At 39.3% G+C, this 17,713-nt stretch overlaps 2 protein-coding genes across 2 annotated transcripts in view; one reads left to right on the forward strand and one right to left on the reverse strand.

Moving 5' to 3' along the window:
- Positions 1 to 1,480: 1,480 nt before the first annotated feature.
- Positions 1,481 to 13,283, reverse strand: ASF1A (anti-silencing function 1A histone chaperone). The gene is made up of 4 exons (XM_019629337.1): positions 12,772 to 13,283; positions 6,722 to 6,837; positions 3,159 to 3,335; positions 1,481 to 1,880 (listed from the first exon to the last, which is right to left on the reverse strand). The coding sequence occupies exons 1-4, from the start codon at positions 12,878 to 12,880 to the stop codon at positions 1,668 to 1,670; spliced, it is 615 nt and encodes a 204-aa protein (XP_019484882.1). The 5' UTR covers positions 12,881 to 13,283; the 3' UTR covers positions 1,481 to 1,667.
- Positions 13,284 to 13,471: 188 nt separating this feature from the next.
- LOC109374591 (DNA helicase MCM9-like) overlaps positions 13,472 to 17,713 on the forward strand; it is a 40,157-nt gene continuing 35,915 nt past the window's right edge. Inside the window, exon 1 of the mRNA XM_019629331.1 lies at positions 13,472 to 13,537. The gene's annotated coding sequence lies outside the window, so the exon portion shown is untranslated. The remainder of the gene's footprint in view (positions 13,538 to 17,713) is intronic.

Consider the following 17,713-nt stretch of genomic DNA (forward strand, 5'->3'; position numbering starts at 1 on the left):
AACCCTTAGATGTCAATACAAACCAATATTATAATAATTAGAATAAAAACTCAGCAGTGAATTGCATTATTGGTAATTTGGCTTATATATGCTTTATTTATAACAAGCACATATCTTGCTCTTGTTATATTAATCACTGAGCTCTTTGTTGGAAAGTATTACTTTTATTTTCATTTTAATATTTTAACATTTTCTTTTAATTGCAATTAGACAAAAATGAAATTTTCTTCATAGTTTTAACAGTAGGATGTATTTTACTTTTAAAGTCTATGAACTAGTTAGTGGACAGTATTTTAATAATCTGGTATATTAAATTTCAAAGTTTAACATTTAGCAAAATTTTGTTTCACAAATTCACTTTTTTAGATTGACAGGAAATATGTACAACTTATATTCCATATTCAGACAAATGCCCTTTTCCCTTCCTCAAAATAAAAGCTTTAAAAAGTGCAGTATAAAAGTTTTAGATATGAAGGCACTGCATAACTCTGCATCATATGGCTGATATCTTGCTTAGCAGCAAGAGGAATGAGAATATTCTATACTTAATTTAATGGAGCATTAGAAACTTTCTGAGGAACGATCTAGCTCTCATCAAAGAACCTTTTGGCCCATTTAGTTAATGAATTCCTTTCCAAGATTACTTTGTAAAAAATTATCTGGAAAAGCTATCTAGAATATGTTAATCATAAATACGCCTAATTGTATTCTGCATGAGTGTCAGGGAATATGGAGAAGAACACTACATGTGTGAAAATGTTTCCAAAATAGTAACTTGCCTATTATGATAAAGCTATATATACCTCCCCAAATCCAGTTTTTATATAAACACTGCTAACAAATGATCTATGAAAACAATTTTAAAGAGTTAAGTTTATAGTATTTTTATAAATCTAATTTATTCGTCTCCTATTCTTAAACTCAGGGAGTTTGTATCTGCTCTTGACATGTTGCATTCACTCGGTAATAATGATGTATGACTCAAGAAGTGTTCTGATGTCCTCAACTGCTACAAAAAACAAAAACCATAGCCAGAGGACTATATAAACAATTAACTACATTTGTTATTATCTTAGAAACCAAACTGAATACTAGCTAACATTATGTGAACTGTTGTAGGTGGCTTCAAGATGGCCGGGAAAATCAGATCCTAAAGTTCTTAGTAGCATATAGTTGACTTCAAATCCCTTATTTAATGACACGCCAAAAAAGGATGGAAATTCACCCCTTAAATTAAACCAAACTATATGTTATTACAGAAAGAAATATTTTAGTTGAAGTGAACTTTGTTCTTTTGAAGGCCAGTAAAATAATGGTCTGAAGGTTACTGTCCAAGAAGCTAAGACATCTTTACAACCTGGTCTAATGATTCACATTTCTTTTTAAGTGCTTTAATTACGTATCAGAGGAGAAGAAAATAATATATATGTTTTAATCAGATTAGTTTCAGAACAAATAAAATAACACATTAGAGAAAAAAGTTACTTAAAAATAGTTGTATTTATATTCCACAATTTGCTCAAATACTGGTTTTCTTATAAACTTTCTACAGGATGTTTTTAAAACAAATTCTTCACATTGTGTCTTGACTATGACTTAATGGAATTTCAGGGAAATAGTTCTGTGTGTTTTTATAGCTTAATTTGTACTAGAGGGATGGCAGGTGGTCACATGCAGTCCATGTGGGATTCTAACATGACATTTAGTGAGTTTTCTGACGTAGACCATCCCTTTGATGCTGAAGGTAATGCATCTGTTGAAAGAAGTGATTGTAGATTTGGATTACTGCTCTCTGCATCTTCCAGTTTTTCTGTGTTATCTTCCCAATTAATGTGAAATCTTGTGACTCTGGGATTGGATGCCAGAATGTTCCTTTGAAGCTAGAGGAAGAGGGACATATATAAATGGTAAATATGAAGGAAGATCACCATCTACAAATAGGAGCTTAATAGAATGGTTCTTTATGTTAGTCCTCCTAAAGCGCTAAAGCTCATATACATACAAAGGTATAATAAGTCAAATAAAGCACCTTAAACATAACTAATAAACAAGGACTAGGGCTGCAGCAAAGAAGTTACTGTAGCCTAACAGAAACAAGATATGGAGAATCTGAGGGAATTCATCCAGATCTTTTACTATTCAGCAAAATATCTATCTCTTCAATACCTGTTTCATAAAAGGGAGAGAATCTCTTTTTTGGTGGTGAATGCTTCTAAGGATGCTTTATTTAACAAACTAATATGCTCCTTAGAGTGACGTGGTATCTCTTCAGTAATATTTAAGGAAAATTTCCTCCAATACAACCTCTCATTATTAGTAGTTTCCTAACTTTTAATTATTATGGCTCATTTTTAAAAACAGTATTCTAGTTTCTTTTTGCCATTCAAGGTGCCATACAGGTAACAAATAAACTAGATCATTGGAAGGTCCTACACCAGGATAAAGAACATTCTAGTCTTATTTTACCAGAAAGAACATTCCGTTTTACTCCCATGTAATTTTTCTTACATCATCTGGCAGATAATGTGTTCAAATTCAAAAATCACCCGTTACTAAACTGTTAATAGTTTCCAATGGAAAATCATAAAGTACTACATGTTTTTGAGTCTACTGAATCATAGATTTTAGCTTCTCACTCACAAGCTCAACTGTTTTCCATCACCAGAAACATTTACGACCTTCAGTTTAACCTCTAAGAATAGTAAATAAAACAAGCATATAGACATTGTGAGAAAACAATGTTCATATGAAAAACAAACACAAAACTTCCCCCCACAATTCTGAGGAATGACAGACAAAAATATTGACTAATCAGTATAACAAACGTGAATTTGAATGTCCTAAAGGATGAAATGAACAGAAGCATGATGTACTTCTTCATCATGAATGCCATACAGAAAGCCATTAACAAAGGTCTGTTTCTTACAAGAGGCACTTTCAATTTCCTAAACCATCAAAAGCTCTCAAGGTGCCTGACCAATATTAATTACTGATGATTCATCTGGACAGAGGGTTTGAGGTCATCCATGCTGATGGAACAATGATTAGTAGGCAAATTTACTTTGTCTCAAAGCTGTTTTCATGGTGTACTATGAAATGTCAATTGCTTTAAAAACTGTATAGTAAAAGTAATGAAAAAGGAATAGTCAGAACATTACCTTAGAAAAGTCTGGTTTTACTGGCGGATTTTCCCTTAATTCTGTCTCGGTGTATTCATTATTTACATAATAGCCAACTCTAATAAATTCTTGACCTCGATAGGTGCATGTAATTAGCACAACTGTGACACCTACTGCATCTGCGTCTGGAATGAGTCCTGGGTTAGGGGCATCAGCCTAGAATAATTTAAAAAGAAAAGAAACATACATCACAAAAGGCTGTTAAACTGCAAGGAAGACTGGAGTTTTGATTATGCTGTGCACCATCAATTAAGGGAACAGCACCAACAAAAACTTGAAAATAATACTAGGGAAAGCAAATGCTCATTTTTGAGACTGACATATAGCCAGAAAATATAATGCACGTATTTCTCCACAGTATACTTAAGGACCTGGGTACTTGAAAGCACAACTTCTGGAGTAAAATAAATCTGGCTACGGCATGTTGTCATTTATAAGGGATTATGCAATATTCAATATAAAATCTTTCATAAAATATAGTTAGAAATTAAATCTAGCCTCTTACTGATTCTAACCTTTTCCAGTCATAACTTTCAGACCTAAATTAGCCTGTTATTTGCACTGTTGCCAGCATTAGCTATCTAAGGACAGACCTAGTCCTATTCCTTCACCACATTTTAAAATTTCAGATGATCACTCCCATTTCTAAGAGATAAAAATCTCAGTTCTTAAACATCATTTCTAAGGCTCTTCACAATTTGTCTCCAACCAACACCTCCATTCATATTCCCTTGAACTCCACACCTCTTAATTCTTGTTCTAGAATAACACACACAGGTTCTTTAAAATGCAGTGATAATCTTTCATGCCACTGTTCCCTTAGCCAGAAAGGTCTTTCCCAACCTCCTGAAAAATTCATCCTTTGAAGTTTGCATCAAGTGTATCCTCAGTAAAAGCCCTTTGTAATTCAAAAGTTAGAATTAATAGCAATCTTCTTTATGCATGCACTCGTATTATTTGACACAGATCCTCTACTAACGGATGTATTAACAACCTAATTTACCCTTCAGTCTTGCCTGTGATTCTAAGCTTTATCTTAGGGAGGAGTCCCATCCAGTTCATCTTTATAATCTCATGTGTAGCATGGCTCTGGACACACAATACATACAAAGTATTTTGAAATCCATTCATAACTCAGTTCCTTCCCTGGAGAGGTTTATGATCTCTTTGGAGAGATACCAGAATGGTGAAAGTGTGTGTCCTGAGAATATGTTGTTAGTCTTAGAGATCCTGTGTACCTGTCCCCAGAGTAGTTAGGTTACTTGCAGGGTACCCAAAGAGATTCTGATGTATCTGGAAGTAAGTAGAGATGGGAAATAGAGGTCGTTCAGCAGTGCTAGTGAACTGACCCCCATGTTGATTCCCATCCCCCAGCACACTGGTTCTAGGGATGTTTCTGTTTTAAAGTTTGTTTGGCAAAAGATTCAGCATAAGCAAATTCAAGTAGAAAAACCTGTAGGCCTCTCAGATCGTTGAGATTGGAGAAGTGATAGGCAGAGATCTTTGATTCCAAGCAGCAATACCAGGTAGATGTCTTGACATCTGCTGCTAGCCTTTGACACACTCGAAAAAGGCATGTCTGACCAGGCAAGACCAGGACAATACTGGGGCAGTTTAAAGCACACACAAAAAACTGTACTTAATCCCTTCCTGCTGATAAAAACTGTACTTAATTCCTCCCTATGTGTTTTGTAAAACACATAGACTGAACTTATGTAAATCGCATGTACTTCCTCTCAGCTTTTTGGCAACATCTGCCCTGATACCAAGGTAAAACCACTGGAAAATCACTAGAAGCGAATATTTTTGAGTAATTTTTTTCCTACAACACTGCTAAGCTTTTGGCTTAGAGTGTTTTTAACAACATAAACACATAGAAAAGATTTTTAAGGGTTTGTTTCAAAAACAAGGGATTTATCTGCAAGATTTTATAATAGCATAAAAAGGTGTATCACTCCATGTTAAACTCAGCTTATTATTATGTCATGAATTATCATTGGTGAAGTAAGGGTTCTCCCAGCTTGTGGGTCAAAGCAAATACTGCTTCTTTATGTAACAATTTTAAGAAGCTAAAAGAATAAAAGTTTAGTTCTAAATACAGAAATAGGGCACTATTTGTCATTGTACTTGGTGTTGTTCCTCATTTAACACTCGGAACGTTCTTATGAGGTGGGACATTATCCACATTTTACAGATGACAGAAGTGACTAAGGGAGGTTAGGGAGCCTATCTAAAGTCACACATGCCTACTAAGCAGTGAAGCGGGATGTGACCGGGTCTGTAGCTGCACTGCTTCCCCACACACTCATTCTCTGGTACCCAGGACTTTCACCAAGGTTTCACACTCACCCAACTCAGGTTAACAGAACCTTTAATATACTTGAGGATTTTAGTTAATATATTTGAGCTTTTTAAATCATTTGTTTAGGTACAGTAAATTATCTGTCACTTTTTAGTAAAAAGCACTAAGGCCAGGAGACCCAAGATTCTGAATTCACTATTGAGGAGAGGGGAGGGAAAGGCAGCAGCTCTAAAGGTACCATAAGGTTGAGTGATTCTGGGCCCATGTCTGATGGGATTCTCTGACCAACAGTATACATTTAAATTGATCCCGTCTGTGAAGTGAGAAAACAGGCAGTCAGGAATAGGAAGAGTTAATTTTCTTTCTGGATGAAGTATCTTCAGTGGGATCTACTTAACTGATGGGACTCTTGTATAGAAATACTGTACTTGTAACAAAATAAGTTTTTGAAAACCTGTAGTTACTCTTTGGACTATTGTAAATAGCTCCCTCTAATAAGCATGGATAATTGAAAAGGGACTGAATAGTTTTATACAACAATTTAACATCGATTGAAAGAAGTAACACTTTGGAATACAGGAGACAATGTCTGAAGTCTTGGCATAGACCCAAATATAAGTGGTATCTGAGATCATAATATTAGTAGAATTTCCTCTCACAAATAAGAGTAGTAGATTTGTAACAGTAATCCTCTATAAAATGTATATATTAGATAGTTTAGTAAACTTGGACTTCAATTCCAGTGACCAAGATCACACAGTAGATTTCAACCTACTAACATACCCGTTAACGTAGCTTAATTATGCTGAAATAAAGTTATTATATCATCGTCACTCCTAGTGGCTGAAACCATAAAGTGAAGATGCATATTACTAACTATACCAGTTAGTATACATTTTGAATCCCTGTTTGAACAGCCACCTGCCTGAAAGTCTGATACTAAGGGACTATTCACAGGAAGAGCCTAAATTTAACCATCATGTGTGCCATGACACAGTATAAGGTTTACTGTGTGCTGTGCAAACTCTGAAGTAAAAATCACATTAACATCTCTCCGCACACAAAATCGAGATGGGGTTCCTCTATGACACAGAGACTTCCGAAAACGTGATAGAAGCAGATCAAAAGTGAATGCAGCAGAAGCAGAGCGATATAACCCAAAAGGAAAGGAATAAGGACCACAAGATATTGTCTGTTTAGAAACATATTTGGCATACATACTTACCAAGAATAATCTTACCTGAAATACAAACATATGCCTTCCTGCAGGAACAGGGCCCACTAAAACAGAGTCTAAAACTTGATCGTATTCTTCACTTTCTGCTGAGCCCACATAGATAATTTTCCATTCCAAGTCTAGGGTTAAAAACCAAAACATTATTTCATATTCAGTAATTACATTATGAGATGACATCAAAGACCCTTTTAATGTCCACTTAACCATTTATTGCTGCTAAAACTGGTTTTCCTAGCAGAAAATCCAGAAAGGCACTGAAATGCTCCTTATGAAATTCTAACACTTTTGTACCAGAGTTTGTCAAAATGCTCTTTTGTGAAACACTGGTCCCTGTGCAGGTCTCCTCACACACACACCCAAAAACATGACCTAAAACTTGGGAAATGCTTCAACCTTGTCATAAGGATTCATAAACACACTGCCAGAGTAAGTGTTCTGATAAAGACCAGTAATGTTAATCCAGCATTTCCCAAATTTATTTGGCTATGGAGCCCCTCCCAACTTTATTCATATGTAGTATCTTAACATACTAAACACACTTTGGAAGGATTTGCACAGATACAAATCATCAAAGAGCTCCTAAGTAGAAAAATCATTATTAGCCAACTTCCCTGTGGCTCAGAAGTAAGGGGCTCATCAACTAAGGGTCCTCATTAAAGGACCACAGTCCCTTCATGTCATGCATTCTTTAAATTGGGGAGGGGAAACCAAGGATCCTTTTACCACTTGACAGAAGACAGTGGGAACTGGCATGAAGAGGAGTAAGACACACTAAAGTGCAACCCAAGACATTCTGTGTAATTCAATCCTTACATGTAGTTGAGATTTTATTGAGCATCTTTTACAGTGTGGTCTTGGAGAAGAACCCAGAGATGAGTAAAACACTGCTCTTTTGATGGAGCCTCCTCTTTAGGGGGAGAAAGAAACTACAAATTCAAATCTGAGGCCTCCGGGGCCTCCCAGGGTGTTTGGCACCCTGAGAGGCAGAATCCTGCCTGTTGGATTCTTTGCACTCCCCTAGGGGTGCTTTTGGGTCACTTGTGGAGAATCTAGTTAGTGCCACCATGTGTTGCCATTTTTGTGTAATTGTGTAGATATTTTCGTTCCCCAAATAGATACTAAAAATAGTATAGGTACTACTTATTCATAGGGTATTTATAAACTGCAGTTTAATGAACTAAATGCTCCATTAGGTTTATACTTTTATTAAGTCAGTAGTTATTTTATGAGTGTTTATTATGTCATGGTTCTGTCCTAGACTCGACCATTTTATTTCCAGTTTCTAGCACATTTCCAGGTGCAAGGTCCTACATTTGAAATCTCATTAGATCACCTCTTTGTTGATGAAGATTAAAGAGAGGAAACAAGCAAAATATCTAGTCAGAAAGAGCAGCAAATACAAAAGGCCCAGAGGTAGGAGTGTGCTTGGCAGGAAAAGCAAGGCCATTAGGGCAGGAACAGAATGAGCAAGGGAAAAAGGGAAAATAACCCACCATGAGATTGGGGGTGAGGGGTGTGGCCAGATTACACAAGGTTTTGGTGGCCATCATAAAGACTTTTGGCTTTTATACTGTGTGGCATGGGAAGCCAATGGAGGGTTTTGAGTGGAGGAGTGACAATATCCATCTTTCATTTTAAATGGATCATTTTGGCTGCTGCGTTCAGTACAGACTGTAAGAGGGCAAGGGAAGAAACAGGGTATTTCAACAATTAAGGCAAGAAATTATGGTGGCTTGGACCACATGTAGCCATGGGGGTGAGAGGCAGTCACAGTCTGGATAAATCTTGAAGATAGAGGCAGCAAGAGTCACTTTTTTTTTTTTCACAGGTGGCTAGGGAGGGGAACAATCGAGTTAATTTTGGACATGTTCAGTTTGAGATGTCTACTAGATATCTAAGTGGAGATAATGAATAGATCTGGTGAAAGTTTGGAAATTGTCAATATGTGAAGCCTTGAAAATAGGTAGGATTCCTAGGGAGTGAGCCTTGGGGCTGTCCAAATAAGAGGTCAGGGAAATGAGGAAGAATTGAAAGTAGGTTATAAAATTAATGGCCCACAAGTTAGGTAGGTAACCCAAAATCCAAGTGGCAGAACTGTTCTAAGAAGGGTGTTAAAGCTGTTAAACCAGCAAAGTGAGGATAAGACTAGGAATTGTCACATGGAAGTAATATTTTGTTCATTTCATATGTAAGTGTACCACTACATACAGTGCTCTTGGCCTCCTAATTGGTATATGTTGTTATTTGTGGTCTGACATAGGAACATGGTCATGATTTAGAAACCTTTTATAAAATACCTCCTATGTGCTGGGCCTCCTATGTGAGTTGTCTTGCCAACTCACACCTGTTGTTTAAACTTCAACAGCTTTACCATATGGATTTAAATGTACCTATGCAAGTAAGAAAGTTAAGGCTTTGAGGGGCTAAGTAATCTACCCAAATTCACACAGCTAGTAAATCAAAGAATCAGAATCCAAGCTATGTCTCTGCAACTCCAAAGCTTAGGCTCTTTGCAAAAATTTAACTAAGAATATAAATCCTTCCCTTTCTAGCTCTCAAATGAATAGTGGAATAGAGGAAGTTAATTTGGGGGGGCATGCATGGGTGAGGGCTGAAACTGTGAGGAGATAATCTAGGCTGTAACTCAGGGAACACGTGTACTTTAATTTTGATGCTTGCTGTAACTACTGAGTTTAAAATGCTCAGTATTTATTTATAAGTTTGCATCAGTTGTTTTATTCTTAATTTTTTTTTAAACCTAGTTTTCATTCCCCTGTTCCTGTAGTGGAAGGAGGGATAGGGTCAGATGCTTTACACAGGTTATCAGTTGAAGGAGTTTATTCATTCATTTAAAAAGTTAACTAATTGTTTCATGTAATCATGGGTAATCCCAGCCTGCAAGTATCTCCATTTCTAGTGGGAATGAGGGAAGTCACCAAGGGCATTTTACACTAATTATACTACTTGGGAAGACCTGTGGTCTAGTGCAAAGTCTTTGGGAATTAGAACAAGCCTGAAGTTTGAAATTCTGAAACACCATGCTCAATTCTGGTACACTGTAGGTATTCAATTGAGGATATCCTAATTATTGACATTGATCAACTTTTTTTTTTAATGACTCCATTCAATGAATAAGCAGAGAACCAGAAATCCCTGACAAAGATAGCAGGAAAGTCAATCAAAAGTTGTACAGGAGGCTTGGTGACTGACCATCAGATCAAATACACATCCCAGGTCTTCTATAGCCCATGACTCTCAGAAACGCCCCTGTTTAATCTGCGGATTGCTAATATAATGCATAGCCTTATATTAGAAACAACTAAATAATCTTAAGGGCAAATACTCCTCCAGACTTTTCTTAAGCAAAGAAACAGGGCATCTTTTAAAGGAAAGTGAACATATTTGGGGGCTACTGAAAAGTTAAAGTATGAATAATGGTGGCCAACCTCTGCCTTGGGATTTGAGACAAAATTATAAAGTGAAAATTTCTCTTCAGGATATTCTAGCTTCATTTCAAGAACAGATTTTTAAAAGAACTGCAATAGTATAAAAGTATGGAACCTAAGAAGCCTTTGCTAAGTAAACTCAATTTCCTTAATTCACACAGCCTCTAGATGGAGTACACAAGCCTGGCACCTTTTTGAAAGATTCCTTTGCAGCTTTGGTATGACTCAGCCTGAACTCTAAAAATATACTAAATAATTGCCCAGTCTAGGTGCCCTGGGAAGTGAAGTATACAAGTGGGAGCAAGTGTATTCTTGACATTAGTACTGTAAAAATTCTGAGGTGATTCAGCTGGGTTATGAACTGATCCTAGTTAAAAATGGAACATTGTTCTGCTTCCATGAATGGCAGGTTTCAACCATCCAATGTCAAAGCTCTATAACATCCTTCAGAATTGGCTGCTAAAATGGAAAGCTTCGCTTGAGAAATACCTGTAATATGAAGAACTTCTAATGCCTAAAACACTGTAGTGTTGGAAAGGGCAGTTTCTCTTGTATTTACCTATTTCCATATGCAATTGGCAATAATATGAAAAAATTACGGACTTGGGTATAAAAAAAAATGGTCCTGGTAGCTAAAATATAATACTAGGGGAAAGGAATCAAATGGTTTCAGAGTAATAACAAAAATCCCCTTTAATTTTATTATCAGTGGCTTATTTAGAAATTATTTAACAAATGAATCGTCTTTCAAAATGTGCACTACATGGTACATATATACGAGAGTGCCAAAAAAAAGTACACACATTTTAAGAAAGGAAAAAGCTATTAAAGTTGTAATACTCAGTATATACCAATAACAAATCACATTTGTAAAGAAGTCAATGTATTCATTGACTTCTACAATTACAAGAGGTGCTCAAAGTGGTTACCACCAGCATCCAGACACTTCTGATTACAGTGAACTGCTGGAGCAACCTTCACCAAAGTGTCCAAATTGTATACATTTTTTTGGCACCCGGCCTTATGTGCTATATGCTTTATATGCGCATTTAAGCTGTATGGAGGAGCACAGATTAAAGTGGGGGTTTTTTTGGTTAATTACTGGAGATGGGGAAGGCACTGACTACAGAGGACTGTTACTTTATATATGTCTGTACAACTTTTTAAAAGTTTATTACAGTGAGCACGTATTTTTATAATTTAAAAAAATAACACCCTATGTAAATACATTAAAAACTACTTTTTAAAGTGGAATGCCTTACATGTCTTGATTAGTACAACATTTTAAATGCCCTTTGCTAAATGGATTTCTAAATTCAAAGCAGTATGTCCCCTATTTAATTGTAAATTACCACTGATGAAGTTAAACGTTTACCCCCTCAAATTTTCTAATGAAGCACTGGATTATTTTATTAAAATCGCAAAGATTAGAGCTTGGAAAGTTTTACCTTTCTAAATATTTATTACTGCATATATTTAAAATATTTACCTTCTTGAAGACCTTAAAAAGTACTTAGAAAAAAATAGTAAAAATTTTTGCATTGCCATTGGGACTTTACCTTTTATCTCCTAGCCCACTTTTGTGTTTTATGTTCAAGATGTTTGGATGTGAAGTTATTTTAATTAGATTTCAACACGTTCTTGAAGAAAGTCTTCTTTCAGACTACTTACAAACCAGTAATTAAGTCCTGGTAATTATTTAAGAATTTTACTTATTTCTGCTCTTAGGTTAAATGTAACTTTCTAGCTTAGCAATATTTTTCTTTCTGAGAGACAGAGAAGATTTCAGTCATTAAAGAAAAGGAGTCCACGTTGGTAGGGGGGAGCCCGAGCGAGAGCATCCCGGGCGCCCGGAGCATCCCAGGCGCCGGCCGGGGAGCACCCACGGCCCCCGGGGAGCGCCGGCGCCCGGCCCGCGGCGCCGAGCCTGCGCCCGCCTCCCCCGCTGGTTGGTCGAGGGAGCCAGAAATCAGCGCGAGGGCAGCCTCGCTCTCCTCCCCAAAGCGGCCGGGCATGGCCACCCGGGAGAGTACGGCGACTCCAGCGTAAGCTCTAAAAATGGATTTGCCTTTCCACTCGGGGGCAGGAAGATGGGCAGGCGGGGCGCCGTGTTCGTCACCCGCGGAGAGGAGGCGTCGTGACGCCGGGGTCGGTGGCCCAATTCTCTACTCTGAGTAAGATGGCTCCGCTGCTAACTCGCCGGCGCGACCACACACATGCCTATCCCTTTCCAGCCTTCCCGCGGGGACCGTGGAGGCCGTTTGCGGCGCGAGGCCAGCCCGGCGCGACCCCCGGCCGGCTCCGCCGGCGGGAGTGCGGGTCTCGCGAGCCGCCCGTCCGCCAGACAAAGCTGACAACATGGCTACCTCTGCTCGAACAAGTTCCTAGCAAGTTGAGCCGCGGCGGGCGCCCGGGCTGCGGCTGAACGCCTCGCGCTCCTCGGCGCCGTCGTCCATCAACTTCAAGTTTCCCTCCGCAGCGCCAAGCCCAGAGCCCGCAGCCCGCCCGGCGCCGAGCACCGGCCGCCGCGCGAGGCCGGGCCCGGGAAACTTTCAACGTCTGCAGCCCGCAACTGACAGCCCGGCGACGGGCGGGCGCCCTACTCACCTTCAGACAGGTCCTCGATGCACTCGAAGGTGATCTCGAACTGGAATGGGTTGTAGAAAGGAGAAGGGTTATCCAGCACCACTACATTGTTCACCTGAACCTTTGCCATATTTTGAAAAAAACACAAACAATGGGGACGGGGGCTGGTTGCGGCACAATAAAGTCCAGCGCGCGGCCGCTCGGGAGAGCGCAGACCCCCGCCCCAGCGCCGGCCCGACGTAGTGCAGCGGCGACTTGAGAAACTTTTTTTTCCTCTTTTTATTTACACGGGAAACACTCCACAGTGTTTTGCAGCTTTCCTATTTCACTAAACTACAGCCCATTCTGCTCTGATAACTAGCAGCGTTGTTCGCGATTGGCTGTACCCGAGCTCTGACCCTCCTCCTCCAGCGAGGGCCTCGGCGGCGAGCAAGATGGGCTCCCGCTCCCGGAATGGACTCGGAAACTTAAACTGCGGCTCCACCTGCTGGTGTGGATTAGGACAAAGGCGGAGAACAAAGTGAGTGGAATACGGGCTGGGAGGCCCGCGCGGAGGCCGCCGCCGGCGGGGGGAGGGGGGACGGGGGTGCGGGGGAAGGTTCAGGCCCCGCCCCCGGCCCGGCGGCTCCCGCGCCTCACGTCGGGCGTGGCTGCGGCGGGGCGGGGCGGGGGTCGGGGAGGCGTGGCCATGGCCGAGGCGGCGAGGGGCGTGGTCGTGGAGGGGAGGCGTGCTCGCGGCTGCAACGGCGGCGGGAGGACGCGATCTTGGGTGACGCCCGCCCCTTTGGTTTGCTTCGTTTTTTTTTTTTTTCTTTTTTCCTTCACTCTTTTTACTATAGTCCAACGGCTGTGCCGGCTCTCTACTGAATTTAGCAGATGTGATTCAGTTGTCTGCACTAGGTTCAGCTGTCGATGTATTGGGTAATATTTCGGGTAGAGAGAAGGGTTGGTTGCAGTGGAAATAAATTGTGTTTTGTAGACCAATGCCAGCTCAAAAGGAGCAAAGCCATTTTGGAAATCTAGCTCTTAGCCAATATCTGCGTTTGGGCACAACAGCGCTATTAGTTAAATAGAAACAAAATGAAAGGCGAGGAGATGCTTTTGCGCACACACTTTGCTTGGAAAATGTGAATAGGTAGTATTTTGGCCGCAACTGGGTCTTCCTCCCTTTCCAATCTGGAAAGTCCTAGAATAAGAAAAAGATTATACTAGAGATGTGATCATTTACACCCCTGGTTGCTGCCTCTTGGTGTGAGTAACAGGAACATAAAAGGAGAAAAATGGAAGTGTGGGGCGACCAAAGAGCAACAAATATAATTAGAGAAGGGAAAAGGAGAGTAGAAAACACAAAGGCATACCAAGACATGTAATTTTCAAAAAATGTATGACCTAAACCGTTAGTAAGTAAAAATTTGTAGCACCACACACAACTTATGAGGAGCTTTGCTTTATTCGTCAACATTTAATGTTGATTCATTTATGCTGCTTGACTACCATTGTGGAGAAAGGGAGAGATTTTAACACATTTCTGAGGCTAAACTATTTCTATTTATAAGTAAGTGGTATAAAGATTCGTGTTATTACCTGCTTTTCATTTTTTCCTTAAGCGTCGTGACTGACTGAAACCACTAATGTTGGCTAATTAAATTCTGAGAGAAAATTCGTAAGCATCATCTATGCTGGAAGAGTTTTCTCTTAGTATAGTGCCCAGAATTTTGAGTTGTCATTGTTTGGGCATTGTTCATACTTAAGTAGGTTGCTTTTGATGAGACTTCTTCATCTGATGGTCTCTTGAAAGTTAATATGGGACAGCTAATACCAGGCCTTCCCACATTTAGGGAAACTAGTTAGAGTGGGGGTCCCATTTTATTGTCAGTGGATTAAACAGTCAAATAGGACCTACCAGAAATGGTATATACTCAAGCTCATTTGTTTGTGTGCGTTAGAGTATGAGTCATACTGTGGTGATAGGCACAAATTACTATGACTAATAAACTATTCTCTGTTCACTCTTATAGTTCTGGTCCTAACATTCGCTATGGTAAAGTGTAAATTACTGTATGTACGTCACACTAAATACATAAGATAAATGACCGTTTGAAGATTAAAACATGACTCCCTTAAGAATGGTGTGTGTAGTTTTCTGATTAATGCAGGCCCTTTTAAGAGATTATAATTCACTTTATAAAAATTACATTATAAACTTGATAAAATAAAGTGCATTTTGCAGTCTGATCGCAATTGTGTCAGAATAAGGTACGTCTACCATAAAACTTGTTTTTGGTGAATGTGCAACATGAAGAACTGCGAAGATCTACTTGGATATGGCTTATTTTCTTGAAAGTCTTTTAACATGTCATATACGACAGTATTTAAGGGGAAAGAAAAAAACCTCCCTAATAGTTGACTGAAAGCCACGGGAATTGGCTCCAGGCCTCTCATATTGCCTCTCCTGTCTTAACTGTTTTATTACTCCTCTTCAAAAATGTTAAAGAGCTTTTGAGCACTCTGTCCAATAGTTTTCTCACCATTGACAATACAGGAAAGGCCAAAAGGATCCCCAGATGTGCCCTCGTATATTTCTAAATTACCTGGCATGTTGGAGGGGGAAAAATTGTAAAAGCATCATTCTGCTTTCAGAGGTAATGTATATGATGTTTCTGAACAATTTTTTTTGGTGACTCTCAAACAGCTAACCATATTGCAACAGATGAGTCACTATGAATGTCGTCATGTGTTAAGTACCCAAGAGGGCCCACATTATGTTTGGAGAGCTACATGGAATGTAACCCCCAAATTGCTTCTTTCTGCACAGATTTGAGGAAAGAATGGCTGAAAAAGGTTGTTTTGTCTCTAAGATGAACAAAACCTAAATTAGTGCTTAGGACACAAATAAATGAACTGAGTTAGCTATTATAGGCCAAACTGTATCCCCTTTTCAAATTCATATGTTGAAGCACTAACACCCAGTACCTCAGAATGTGACTATATTTTGTGATAGGGCCTTTACATAGGTCGTTGTTACAGTTAGTCCCTGAGGGGCCCTGATCCAGTCTCTAACTGGTGTCCTTATAGGGGGAGGAAATTTGAACATATAAAGGGTACACATGCACAGAGAAAACACCATGTGAGGACACAGCAAGAAGGCGGCCATTGGCAAGCCAAGGAGCTAGGCCTGAAAAGAAACCAGCCCTGCTGACACCTTGATCTTGTACTTCTAGCCTCCAGAACTTTAAGAAAATACATTTCTGTTGTTTAAGACGGTATTTTGTTAATGGCAGCCCTAGCAAACTAATGCAGCTATAATTTTTTTTCCCCTCAGAATTAGGCTTACTTGTAACCTAAACTTATTTAATCCAGTTATTGGTCGGTTATCACTTAAGTCAGTTAAGTGCTTTCTGTGGTGTAAAATGAGGTGGTCACTAAGCCATGCCTGTAGGATGTGGAGTGGTGTGCTGGGGCTGTTCTTCAGAGGAAGTACCTCCTGCTGGGCAGACAGCTTCAATTCTGCAGAGACAAGATGCAGCTTGCTTCTGTGATCCAAAGCTCCTCTACAGAGGGCTTCTAAGAATCTTGACGTTAAATTGCAGTCACACACAAAACAAGATGGAAGAGTGAATGTACTAGAATTAAATTGGATTAAATTAAAATATACTGAGGTAAAGGGTAGTAGAATTAAGAAATCAAGTCTCAGCCCCTGCTAGCTACAGAAGTTACAGGAATGGAAGTGCTAACCTCTTGGCTTTGTTCAAATCCTCGAGTCCATCTGGGAAATTACATTATCACCGTTGAATTCTCTTTGAAGAAACATTTGCATTGTTGCAAGCCAAATCTTTTTTGTAAAAATTTTATTTAAGGATTGTTGTAATATGGTCTTTAATTAAATTTAAAGGGCTCCCTATTATTATTGGTTATAGGATGTCAAAATGTAATGATAGTTTTAACTAAAAATTTTATGTTTAAATGCAGGATAGAGATTTGCTGGAGTTTATACCCATTCTAAAAGAAGTAAATACTACAGTAATGATCTTAATAATAATAACTTATTATATAGAGAGCATTTGTTATGTGAAATTTCTGTGCTAGGCTCTGTGGAATAGACAAAAATTAAACATACATGGGCATTTTCCACAAAGACCTGTGGTCCAGTAGGAAAGATAACTAAGTAAGAATGATGCAGAATAGAAGGTGACATGGTATCATAATGAAGGCTGTGTATGTATGTGTAGTGTGTGTACAGTATGTGTTTGGTATGTATGTATATGTGTACATTTTGAGCCTCGCTACATCCTGATAGGTAGAAGGGTAAGGTGTTTTCCCCATATAACAAATGAGGACACTGGCACTCAGAAACCCATACCTTTAATTGCTGCCCTAGTGCTTCTCTACTTCTCTTTACTGTGTCAGGTAATACTTACAGTAGGCTTTGTATGCAGAAAAGGCAGTTCGTTTCCGGAAAGAACCCACAGGCTAGCAGACACTGTCCTAATGACTTGATCAATGAATTCTTAAGGAACAAAAGCTCCATGAATGAGGTTGGCCCAGGTATGTACTGGGAGTGGCAGGAGGCCCCAGTCCCGGCAAAGCTGTGGGAGTCTCCCCATTGAGGTACTGCAGATGTAAAGCTTCCTGTTGCACAAGGGATGACTGGGAGGTAGTGGGTTGAACCCTGGAATGCACCCTGCTACTTTTTATTAGGCTTCCGTATTTGTTACATGAAGTGCATCCCTCTCTCCTATTCTGTGCTCTACCTCTTTAATAACAGGTTCATTGTTCTGTGTTTGTTGTTACCCACCATTAGGTTAGAATTTTGTTGATATAAACTGTGTCTGAGCCCTTATCCATAGCTGGACAATACTGTTTTTTTTGTTTGTTTGTTTGTTTTTAAAGATTTTTATTGGGGAATTGGGGGATGGGAACAGTGCTGGGGAATTGGGGGAAGGGGAACAGACAAGTTGCTGTC

Source organism: Hipposideros armiger, unplaced genomic scaffold, assembly GCF_001890085.2.
Source record: "Hipposideros armiger isolate ML-2016 unplaced genomic scaffold, ASM189008v1 scaffold_839, whole genome shotgun sequence".
Classification (NCBI taxonomy): Eukaryota; Metazoa; Chordata; class Mammalia; order Chiroptera; family Hipposideridae; genus Hipposideros; species Hipposideros armiger.